The sequence below is a fragment of the Pogonomyrmex barbatus genome, unplaced genomic scaffold (assembly GCF_055798465.1).
Source record: "Pogonomyrmex barbatus isolate J1 unplaced genomic scaffold, ASM5579846v1 scaffold2, whole genome shotgun sequence".
NCBI lineage: Eukaryota > Metazoa > Arthropoda > Insecta > Hymenoptera > Formicidae > Pogonomyrmex > Pogonomyrmex barbatus.
The window spans coordinates 22925386-22938023 of record NW_028297116.1 but is presented as its reverse complement, the minus strand read 5'-3'; the positions used below and the strand labels follow the sequence as shown (position 1 = coordinate 22938023).

The window sequence follows — 12638 nt, the reverse complement described above, 5'->3', positions numbered from 1 at the left end:
GACGGCGGCCTCACGTGTCACGGAGATCTCTACTGTTCACTTGCACACGAAGACTCGCATTGAGGATCTTAGATGTCGGAATGTATTTATTCGCAAATGTAATCATTCCTCACATATACATAGTCGTATCTTCGCTCTGTTTTCATCTCGACAAATACGAAACTGTCGGTACATTACATTTTTTGGCGCATTTTTAGATCTACACTTTTCTTGCGTTAGATCATGATCATATAATGCATAATGCAAAGGCGTTATATTGTCACAAGTTATATTAAATTAACGCAATTAATCGAATTAATCATTAAGATGTGTTTTACACTCCGACTTTTTATACATTATATTGAATATATATTTCTTTCTTTCTTGCTTTATATAATTGTTAATATATAATTGTTTTATACAAATGAAGAAACTTAACGAGAGATTTTCATGTAAAAAATGCTTTAAAGCGCACAGAAAAAATTTTTATTTTAATATTTGCGTTTTTTACACATATATCATATTGATTGTATAGTGCGATAATACGACAGTATTCATAGCAGTAGCCATATGAAAGCGCTTAAACGAAATGAAAATCAAGGTTTTACTATTTATATTTTACTTTGAAGTTAAATGTATCTTGAACAAACGTACCGATTTTAGTGTTGCTATAGTGTTGCTTTAGTGTTGCTCTTTAACCATTGGTGTCTCTCCATTAAAACTGCCGCCATCTTTCTTAATTCAACCTCTACCTGAGCAAAGGAAAGAACAGATCAGTGGTTCTCATTTATTCGAATCAGTTTTAAGTATTTGAGAAATGTGATTTATATATCTATATTCACATTTTCATATATAGTGAAGAAGACATAGTAAAACATAGTGGAATATTTACGTGATTTAATCAAATCAAACTATCGTAACATTTTTATCATAAATATATTTTATCTTTCTAAATGTGCAGCGCATCCTATAATTTGCAATCTTAATTCTATATAGGATATAATTGTATGTACTCTTTGTGCGACGCAGTTTTCTTACACTAAATGTATAGTCCTAGTTTCTAGTTCTAGATTGTATCTTAGATATTTTTGATCGTGTATAACATGACATTTGCCTGTGTCGTTATGTACGTTGTCGTCAAAAATAACTCGTCATGTTACAACTCTAACAGCACGCGTACGTTCTGAGTATGTTCTGAGAAGATCGCAATGCGTATATTGCGATTATCTCAGAATATTCTCATACATACTGCGATCGATTAAATACGTTCTAAGTACGTTCTTATGTCCGGGGTAACATCTTCTATGAAATTTCGCCGCGAATATTCGCAGCGAATGATGACAGTATTAGGAAAGGATGAAAATGGGAAGTTTTCAGTAGATTAAGGTTGCGTTCCGATATTGATTGCTAGCACTGAAAATCTATAATATACGTGACGCCCCTTACAAAAAAATAATGAAAAAATGAAAAATAATGAAAAAATAAAAAAAAATAAGAGAAAGTGATGAAACATCTTTTATCTTGGTATCATATTTCTAAAACGACCATCCCTCCAACTTGGGATCCTGGCTCGATGCTGCTTCACTTCCACGTTGGAATGAAACCTGCTACTAAAATAATGATATAAGTGAATACAGAATTTTTGCATAAAATATGACAGATCTGGTTAATAAATGTTACTATTGTCATATAAACAGTCTCAATTTTAAAATCTCGATTGCATATGTAATTCTTGTAGATAATTTAATTACATATATAAAGCTGTGAATATATTATGTTTAATAAGAATCATTTTTCTTATAAAATTGTTTATAAATTGTTTTATATATTTTGTTTATTTGTTTATGAATTTATTAATAATTGTATTAAATATGCGAAATATTTTTCTTATTTATATATTATAGTTAATTAGTTAATTAAAGAAAGATAGTAATTAATAATGTTATTTCATTATTTATTTATTAAAAATGGCTTAAAAATAACGATTAAATGACGATATATTTATGACGATAATATTTCGTGACAAATGTTACATCTATAGAATATACGCGTGCGATAGAAAGGCGTACATATCATTTTCGTATCTCTGAGTATAATCTGAGAATATACGCGTGTGATGAAAAAGCGTATGTACCGCTGTGGAAATTCTAAGAATATACGCGCACGAAAAAAAACCAAATGATACTGTCAGTGATGTTCTAGCATGGATCTCAGTACATTACAGATTATCACAGTACAAGCAGTACGAAAATGGAATGATTCGCAGTATGTCGCATGTTGTTAGGGAACATCATGCGTGCCACTTTGAGACTTTCTTGACACGTTCATCACATGCGAAAGACTAATAATTCCTTTTTTTAGAATGAAAATAACGTGATTTATTTGAAATTTATGTTACATTCGAATATGCAACAGTGTTTTTTTTTTTTTGATCATAGGCATCAGGTAAACCGCAGATTATAAAAAATGATGATCGTATATCGCGGGAGCTGCCGCGTTGTATCTATCAAGAAAAAGAAGGAGAACTGGCAAAAAAAAGAAAAAAGGAAAAATTACACCTACTAAGAAAGAAGAGAAGAAAAAGGGAGAAGGATACGAACAAAAGGGAAGGTGCGATTACAGAGCAGGCAGTGAACGAGCATAAAGAAAGAGATAAGAGAAGAAAGACTAAAAGTGGGGAGCCACTTTTCGGAGAAAAAGAACAGCGGAACAAATAGAGATTCAAGAAGGAAAGGAATAGTGGAGAAAAAGAGAGGGGACAGAGACAAAGTAAGAAAGAATAAAAGGGGAGGGAGAGGAAGATGGACGAAAAGGGCGCTCGATGTAAGGGAACAAACATATAGAACAAAATGGGGAGAAGCGACCAGAGTTGCGAGATAAAGGATGATCGAGAGGTTCAGGGAGGGGAGGCTGAGAGAAACTTGTATGAAGGAGAAAAGGGAGAAGAAGGCCATATGGGAGGAGGGAAAACAGGAAAGCGAAGAAGATAGAATGAAAAAGAAAGAAAGAGACAAGGGCTACTCTCTATTCTTGGTTTATATAGCGAAGAGGGAAAGAGAGATGGTAGAACCTGGAGGGGGCTGTGCGACAGAGGAATACCATGACGGATAAGCGCACGGGAACAAGGGGGAAGCGGGGAAAGTTGGCAGTCGTGTAACCCCAGCTGGTAACGATTAACACGCGGGAAGGGGACTCGGTGCTACTACTGCGAGAGGGGCAATTCAACGTTACTGTGTTAGTACTATCCGGTCAAAGAGAGAGGGGCACTCTGAAAAGGGAGGGCAAGTGCGAGGAGGTAGAAGTGTTACAGGTAGAAGTGGTGGGAGAAAAATATATGGGGAAAGAGAGAAAAGGATGGAAAGGGAACGAGAGCAAGTGAGCACACATGTACAACGACGAAGGATGACGAGGAGAGACGAGGAGGGACGAGGAGGGACGAGCCAAACGAACCGGCAGAGCTGGTCGCATCAGATGCGAAGGACAGGCGAGAAAGACGGACAATGATGACGGGGACGAAAGAGAAGAAAAAGCCGAGGTAGCGAGAGAGCGAGTGAACGAGTGAAAGAATAGAGGAGAACGGATCAGAAGGGTCGGTAAGGACGGGAGGGGAGAGAGCCCGCGGAAGGGGGAAGGGCATCTCCCGCTCCAACTCTCCCGTTTAGTTCGGTATGAGACATCGTCGGTGGAACGTACTGTTGCGCGCGCTCCCTCTTCGCCTGTCCTCGTCGTCTCGCATCGAGAGTTGGTGGCTGCGGTTGTGCCATTAGTTCGCGAGTGCCCCGCGCGGCGCTGTCCACCGGCACTCGTAATTTCGTGACCGCCCTGTTTGTCACGATTTCCTCATCGTTTTCCCGAGAAATTTCATTTTTCATCGTTGTTTTCGAGACGATCGCCTCGCGACGCGAGGCGCAAACCGATGCGAGTATGGGCGATCGTCCCGATCGCGATCGATCGATTTGGGAATAATGCAAACGGCGAGATCGCGCCGTACCACGCGACATCGTAAGCTGGCTACCCCGCACAAAGACAGGCCGCCAAAGAGGCGCGACGGGGGGAGGGAAGGAGGGAGGAAGAGGGAGAGAAAAAGAGAGAGACAGAGGACGTAGTAAGATCCCGAGACATCGTTCTTGGCCATTGAGGCTTCGTATGTACATTGCGATATTGCCGCCACCGTGGTAGTTATATCGTTGCGTCGTCGTTGTGCTGTCGTTGTCGTCGATTGTGCCGCGTAAGGAACGTGTGTCCGAGTGCGGCGTGCATTTACTCGTATTCGGAATTGTGCGGTTTTTGAAGCACGTAGCGTCCCTTCTCGTCTTCGCTGGTAGCGTTTCTCCTCGCATGCTCGCACGTAAGTATGTTCGCATACATCCTAGGTTCGTACGTATAGATACACCACACATACGCGCGCGCATACACATACACGCGCGCGCGCGCGCGCGCAAACACACACACACACACACACACATAACTGCGTGCAAAATAGAGTCGTGTACAACGCCAAGCATGCGCCGCCGGTTGACGGTGCATACAGACAACATTTGTGTTGTGTGCCGAGAGATGGAGCAATGGGGCGGGCAGACGGACTGACGGACGATGTTCTCTTCGTCTATTTTTTGTTGTACTCCGCGTATTCTCTGTTCCCTTCGTAGCTCTTTCTTCCCTTTTCTTTCTCATCCACACGTATCACACGTATACACGTATACACACGTATATTTCTTTTTACGGCGTACGTACTCGTATTTATGCATTTTCTCATTCCGCATTGCCTCTTCCTCGATGAAATCGTACACAGGATTCGCGCTCGTTGATAGACAAACACGCTGGAATAAAGCATCGCTGGTGAGATGCGCTATTAACGGCCAATCGTCGATCACGTGAAATGTTGAGATATATAACTTGCACATTTTCTATTTTGATAAAAATGTGTTCGATAGGAACATTTTCTAAGCGTGAAAAAGCATCGAGCGAATACATTTTTCTGTTTTTTTATTTTCATCATATTAAGATTCTCTGAATCTAGTCAAAAACTTTTGGAGTTTTAGAATTCTATCTAAGATCTATATCGTTTTTATAGGATTATTAAACTATTAATGAACTGTGCAAATATACAAATAATTGTAAAAAATGAAATAAAAGTTGATTATTTCGAGAATGTGTATATTAATAAACTATTTATTTCGATATCAAATGATAGGAAACGTTTCGTTATAATCTATCTCTTATCAGTTAGAGATCAGAGATTAATTACAGATAATTGATTGTTATATTTGTTTGAATATAAATAAAATACGCAGCATCCGTTTCATGAATATTTAAATTTATTTCTCGTCTCGTGAAGACTTGATCTTCAATTGTATTGGACAGATTTTCCATGTATGATCACAGAATTGAATGGTTGATATGGTAAATTGTTCTTTTTTTTCCTGCTCTTGATAGTAGAAAAGTCAAATCTCTCCCCCGATGTTGGCTTTTCGTGGCTGCGTGTGTATATGTATGCTTTGTCTCTCCCTCTCTCTTTTTCTCTCGTTGCTAGGTGACTGCGAACGGTAGTTTGGCTGGTAGACTCATCGAATGCTTCGTACTTCGTACTTTTCGCTATCTAATGCTTGCGACATATAGAGATATGTAGGCAATAAAATTTTAGTAGTAAACAACTCGACCAATTACAGCGGAGAGTTTTAAAATAACATTTCCTCATTTTCGACAATTTCGATTGTAATTGCTGCTTATTACTCAGATCTTACCGTTTACATTTTTCTATATGCCAGTAAACCTGATACTGAAAAGGATTTGACATTTGCGATCATTTTTTCTATCACGAGAATGAAAATTGAAGATTGCTCATTATGTTCAAGCGTGACGTGTTTTGTAGCGTCTTATTAGCATTTGAAAACAATATTAACCTCAACTTCTTTGACGAGTACTAAGCGCTTTCGCGAATTTCACTCCGTTTTCCTCGCCGTAAATTAATCCAAAATATCGTGTCGCGTTATGTCAACAAACTCATTGACGCGAGTGGTAAAATCTCTTTGAAAATATGAAACGCGTGAAACGCAATTTCGAACATGTGAGAAATAGAAGAAAAGGAGGAAATGAAGAAAGACATTAACAAAAATTCACATTTAATTTTAAATTAGGATAATATCGTGCGACAAGACAGATGAGAAAGAGAACAAGCGCATTGTCACTTTGAGCATTATCTAATGTTCCGAGAAGAATTCCTATACAAAAGGCGTTCGCTTCAGCGTTCACTTTTGCGTTCGTTTTTTGTTCGTGACACTCTGGGCCGGGATGACACAGAGATGCTCTAGCACATGCTAATTTCCGAAGCACATGTGTTTTTTGTGCGTATCAGCGGTTTTCTTCCGTTAATTGCATTATATGGATGTAGTGGACTTTGACACAACCCTTTTACTAAGAATTATCATACACTGTTGGGAAAAATATGTTGAATTTAACATAAATCACATGTCCCAAACGATCCATTCAAAATTTTGTGTTAATTTAACATAATATGGATGTGTTAAATAGTAATACCGACACTATGTTAATATTTCAACAAAAAAGAAATGTACTCTTGACCTTAATTTTTTTTTTTAAGTTAACTGTGTGTTACAATTAACATAATTTTTGTGGTAAAATTAACACATAAGTGCCCTTTTTACAGTCTATAAATGTAACTGCTAAAACTTTTAATTGATATATGTAAAAGTTACACTATTTATTTGTTAAAAGTTTATTTCTTCACTATTTTTACAAAATTATGGTAGGAAAAAATTTTGAAATGTCGCTTATATCAAAAAACTCTATAAAAAGACAGTCTTAAATTTACTTCTGAACGAGAAGAATAAATACTTTTAAGTTACAAGAAGCACTTATAATCTCAGATGAATTAAAAATTAAACTAACAATAACTCACATAATAAGTTCAATTAAATTATAATAGCAATAAAATAAAAATGTATATGACAAGAATTAGCTGCTAAAAGATAGATGAAGTAATTCTTGTATCGTAATACTAGAAGACAAAGCACTGAAACATGTCGAGATGCGTCAAGATTCGAGACTATGCCGAAACTATACAAAGAATAATAACAAGTCATCCCCACTCCTGTTATAAAGCAAAATCAAGATTTTTTTGAGTAAATTTTAACATATTTAATAAATACGTACGAATTGTGTTATTTTAACATATTTTTTAAATCATTTTAATAATTTTATATTTGTTAAGGTCAGGTAACATAGTAGATATGTGTTAAATTTACATATAATATACATATAAAAATATACATATATAAATATGTAGATTATTTAACATAAAAATTTTAACCAGCAAATTTTTTCACAAAAATACACAAATTTTCTAACAGTGTAATTTATTATAAAAACAGCATTTCAATGGCACAAGCTCTTTAGCATGCTGTATTGTATATCTAAATTATTTTATTTGCAAACTTTTTGTATAATAAGGCTAAACTATCGAGATCAAATGTATGATATCAATATATGATATTTATCAGAGTTGCGTCTTTTCAATGTTTTATCATGATACTTATTTTAATTACAAGATTCAAGATGTAATGTCAATGTCAAAAGAAATAAGACTAACGAAAGTAGAGAGAATGATAGAAGGTGACACGTAAAGGAAGAAAATTAATAAAATTAATTGCATTGTTAATTAATTTTTCATAAGTCTTTTTATATATAGAAAAGATTACGATACGTGATTATTTCATAAGTCTTATAAATTAATTTATTTATAAAAATAAAAGACTTGATGGAATGGAGTAAATTAGCGAAAAATAAAAAGGCGACGTTCTGTATTATATTATTATCGTACAATGCATTATCTGTGATTGTACATATTATTATAATATCGAGATATAATTCTGGATATAGACACCCTCAGAATCAGTTTCGCGCTCCGCGACGCGTTCCCGCGTTCCGTTTGCCGCAGTGAGACTTTCACTCCTTTTCCCCGTCTTGGAGCAGTTCGGTATAAATAGACGTAGTAGACATCGCAGAATCGTATATTCACCCAAGACACGTTTCGGCGTTTTGGTGCAGTAATTGGCGAGTAAATGACGATGAGATAAAATACATAATGATAAATCAATGATCGGACGAATTATTTCATTCCTTCAAGAACCCTCCTTTTGCCTTTTTTTTACGCTGTCTACATATCTTTGCAAGTTATACGCGTACATTTTAATAATAAACAATTTATTATGCGCGTTCTAAAGATAAAATGTGTCGCGTTCTGATTCTTCCGATTCTGATTTCGCATGAGGAATATCCTTTTAAATTCTTTTCTTTCGCACGCGGAAGCAGGAAGCGATGGAGCTTATATTGAACGCGACGTGTTATCTCGCGATGTAAATGGCGGAATTTGGTCTCTTTGGTGAACTCGTGTTCGCGTTTACGACGTGACACGCGTGCGATTCGCCAATCGCGCCGGTGATTTGCAACTTTCGATTTGTATAGGCCATTAAGGAGAGAAAAATGACGAAAATGGAAGAAAAATGATAAAATTCGATATCCCTCGCGTAACCGACGAATGTTATGCGATAACTAGGTGAGTCGAGCTTATCGTCGGGCCGCAAAATACCGCGATATTCGATCAATACCGTCAGGTATATTCGACGGGCGTCATGCACACACGCAAATGTACATCACGTTGCAAGGGACGTTTGGCGGTTTAACCGCGCCGCCGGCCGAATGAGAAAAATGGAAAGGACGATTCTAAACGGAGATGGGAATAGGGAAGGCACCCGTTGGCACATGTATAGACGGACCCGAGAGGGGGATTGAAGGAGGAACGATGGCGCAGACAACAACGAGGGTAACGGGATGGTAGATCTACCTGAGAAATCTTCGGAAAATTCAGCTAGGCGTAATGATAGATCACTGACACTTTTGTACCAAAATTTGAGTTGCGAGTATTCTTACAGCTGTTGGGAAGATTTCGAACATTTTGAAAGCGCCAAGAATATATATATATATATATATATATTTCGACAATACCAATGAAGAATCGCATTCTTTGTCATTTTTAGTTAAAGTTATATTACAATATGTATTTCCTTTGAGAAAAAATATCGTATAACTCTATTCTCTATTCTCGTTGTAGTTTTGCTTTTACATAATATTATTTAATTTCTCTCTTTTTTATGTAATTATAATAAATAAATGTTGGAATAAAAATGTATACAAATAAACTTGAAAAATTCAAGCGGTTATATTTTTCATTGTTGTTACACATGCACACATTGCATTATAATTTACGATACAATACGATGTTTATAAAAAACACATTACAACTAGAGTTTTATAACAAAAAATTGAGAAAAATGATTATGAAATATGCTACTATAAATATATGTATCCAAGATTAAAATTTTATTAAAAAATTCTAAAATAATTACAGTTAGAAAATAAAAGATATATACGTATCAAAAAGTTGTCCAAATGTTTGTGTATAATCGATGAAACGTTATATTAAAGTCTGAAATTAATAAATTAATAATTATTCCGTTTCTTTTTACAGACCCCGTGTTTTACGATTTGTTTGCACAACGAAGAAATGGCTAGTATTGGAAAAAAATTACTTTTACGCGATTTCAATCCACATTTAATCTGTCCATTATGCCGGGGCTACCTCATTGATGCCACAACCGTGGTGGAGTGTTTGCACTCTTGTAAGTAAAGTGGAGATTTAGTTCAGGTTTTTTTATTAATATCGATATAATTATGCCGCGTTTTTGTCATCCAGTTTGCAGAAGCTGCATCTTGAAATATCTCAATACTGCAGCGCATTGTCCATCGTGCAAACATGCGATCAACAAGGCTAAACCAAATATCAAGTATGATCATAATTTCTTGATAATTACACAAGAATTTAACTCATCTATTTGTATTTTCGTAATAACAATAAGTGATTAGATTATTTTTAGAAATTGTTTAAGATTGCAATCTTTTTACAGAGCTGACAAGACGCTACAAGAGATTGTATATAAATTGGTGCCGGGATTATATCATAGAGAAATGCTAAAGAGGAAGGAATTTTACAAGAAGCATCCGGAACATGGTAATTGACAATTTCAAAATAGTTCATATTTATATTACGCGCAAGATTCTCTAACGTGATTAATAAATGATATTCTAAATCATAATTTTAAAATCATAATTTTCTAAAATTAGCAAACTCGGCTACACCGGAGCAACGCGGCGAGGGTGTAAGTGGATGTTTAATGTTCAATCCGGAAGATGTAGTGAGTTTGAGCTTGGAGTATCTACCGCCAGGAGCAGATCCATTGGTTATATTGAACGTTAACGACATGGACACAAACAATTCGAGCAACGTCCATAGTAACAATACTAACAATAATAACAACAATTATAATATCGCTAACAGAAGATATTTGCAATGTCCGGCCTTGGTAACTGTCGCACACTTGAAGAAATTCATAGCGATGAAATATAGTGTTGATATAACGAGGTATACTATCGAGATACATCATCGACGTGCAACGCTTCCCGAACATTGGACTCTCATGGATGTTGCTTATATTTATGCATGGAAAAGGGTTTGTATATTATTTCATTATTTTCTTATTCAAATGATAATATTTGTAATTATATTGACTTCATAATTAATACTTTTTATTATTTAAGGGGATTTTTATTACTAGATTTCAATTTCAACTTTTTGTGCAGATTGCACCGATGAGGTTTTTCTATCGAGTAGCGCAAGAAGAACAAAGACTCGAAGCACCGTTGCATCAAAGACCGTCGACTCCAGGACTCGGAGCTCGAGACTGTTTGCCACCGACTGAAACGCAGAACGACAGTAATTTAGAAAACAATCCCGTTAGCCATCCAGCAACTTCTAGATCAGAGATTAAGTCTGTAAGAACTAATGTTGAAATAGCATTGGCAAAAGATTTGAATAAGGTTGCCAACAACGATACAAGTTTGCCCATGGATCGCAAACAAATGATGACAGTAGAGAAAAACGAAGCAAATAAAATGGTGACGACTGTGTCGACAACGTCATCAACGTTAACAAATGCTACGAAAATGTCGACAACTACGACAGTAACGAATGCATCTCCTTCATCAAGAATGAATACATCTTCCTCAACAGGAATGAATGTGTCTCCTTCATCAAACGCATTTTCTTTATTAGGAACAAATACATATGCCTCAGGAATGAACGCATCAGGAGTAAATGCGTCTCCTTCATCAGAAATGAACACATCTTTATCAGGGATGAATATGTCTCCCTCGACAGCATGCAATGATTCAAACAAACAAATAAAGAGCCCGATTAAAATATTGAAGAATTCAGATGGAAGATACGAAGTATTAAAAAATACGTCCACTGTTTCTATAACGGATGCCAAGAATCCTACGAATTCCGAGTTTAGTGTCGTGAATTCTAATGGTGTGAAAATAACGCTAAAGCAGTGTTCGCCGCCGCAGAGTAGCAGCGCGAAAAAGCCAAAAATCATCAGTAATGTCCTATTGCGTTGCGGACAAATGGAAAAAGATGTATCGTCACCGTCAAACGCGTTGATTCAGCAATTACAACGAGACAAAGAGAAATTTTCTGTGACAAAGTCGATATTGCCGAATAAACAGGAGAAACAACGACGTAAAGTAACCTTCGTAGATCGATCTTTAATATCTGAGAAGACCCCTCCCGCTACTGGTGTTACTATACCGAAAACGGCACTGAAGAAACCAGCGGAGCAACAGGACAAGAAGCAATTCTTACAAAGCTTCCAATTGACTGCTAGAGAACCATCGATGCTGGACGATAATAAATTGAAGTCTCCCGTTCGAGACATTAGTGTTGCGATGAACACCGCTAAATCTCTTTCAAAGAACAATGCAATGCCAAAGATGGAAGAATTCTCTAAGAAAGACACCGACGAAGTCAAGAAGAAGAGTAACATCGAGAATACTGGCTCTAATGCAAACGGCAGCACCCTTGCAAAACGCATCGCTGAGGTTTCTGCCAACGCACGAACATACACAAACAAAATCGACGATACGACGGATGGACGATTGTCTAATTCGAGAACGGGTCCAAACAGTATGAATATTGCAAGCGGCAATCATATCGGTAAAATGGATGTATACGCTTTCTCCAGCGATCCGTCAATTGTTCCAGCCGGGGCAGTTAAAAGAAAGTGTCCTCCGGGTGTACCAATCACCGATCTGAAGCGGCGAAAAACGCCACAGATCGCGCAAAGGCAAGAGACTAATAAGAGACAAAATGTTTCTCTTTATAATCCTGTTGTTAAGCTAACGCGTACTTTTTCCATGGAGCATGTAGTTTCTACGAGTAGAGCGAGTATAGTAGGAAATCATGATTCTGGATCGAGTCACGTATCCAACATGAACAACGTAAATAACCTGAATAAAGTATCGACCGGTTCGTTGATTTCCAACGATACTAGAGATCTACTAGTAGACGGCTATGGCTTAAATATTCCGGCAAGTTTGAGCATAACGCTGACCTCGCCCAAGTCTCCGGGATCTTCCGGGCAATTCATTGAATCTAACGATCCCAATGACAACATTCGGAAGGCCGCGTTAGGCAAAGTGAATCCCAGTATTACGTTGAATGATTGTTCGGTCGATCCGCGTGT

At 36.9% G+C, this 12638-nt stretch overlaps 1 protein-coding gene and 1 long non-coding RNA gene across 9 annotated transcripts in view; one reads left to right on the top strand and one right to left on the bottom strand.

Moving 5' to 3' along the window:
* Window positions 1-351: 351 nt before the first annotated feature.
* LOC105430145 (uncharacterized) overlaps window positions 352-12638 on the bottom strand; it is a 33660-nt gene continuing 21373 nt past the window's right edge. The window contains exons 1-3 of one of the 5 annotated variants that reach the window (XR_016139409.1): window positions 4714-4840; window positions 634-731; window positions 352-558 (exon numbers count right to left, since the gene is read on the bottom strand). This is a non-coding gene — a long non-coding RNA (uncharacterized LOC105430145). Of the gene's footprint in view, window positions 732-3672; window positions 4271-4713; window positions 4841-12638 lie in introns of those variants that run through there. The other 4 variants (XR_016139408.1, XR_016139405.1, XR_016139407.1 and 1 more) reach the window with 4 other exon arrangements.
* Window positions 4157-12638, top strand: part of LOC105430144 (uncharacterized) — a 14298-nt gene continuing 5816 nt past the window's right edge. Inside the window, exons 1-6 of one of the 4 annotated variants that reach the window (XM_089077571.1) lie at window positions 4157-4327; window positions 9527-9677; window positions 9752-9842; window positions 9963-10066; window positions 10180-10565; window positions 10696-12638. The exon at window positions 10696-12638 is cut by the window's right edge and continues 5816 nt beyond it. In XM_089077571.1, the coding sequence (XP_088933697.1) occupies window positions 9563-9677; window positions 9752-9842; window positions 9963-10066; window positions 10180-10565; window positions 10696-12638 (2639 nt within the window). In that variant the 5' untranslated portion in view covers window positions 4157-4327; window positions 9527-9562. Of the gene's footprint in view, window positions 4328-8304; window positions 8873-9526; window positions 9678-9751; window positions 9843-9962; window positions 10067-10179; window positions 10566-10695 lie in introns of those variants that run through there. The other 3 variants (XM_089077569.1, XM_089077570.1, XM_089077572.1) reach the window with 3 other exon arrangements.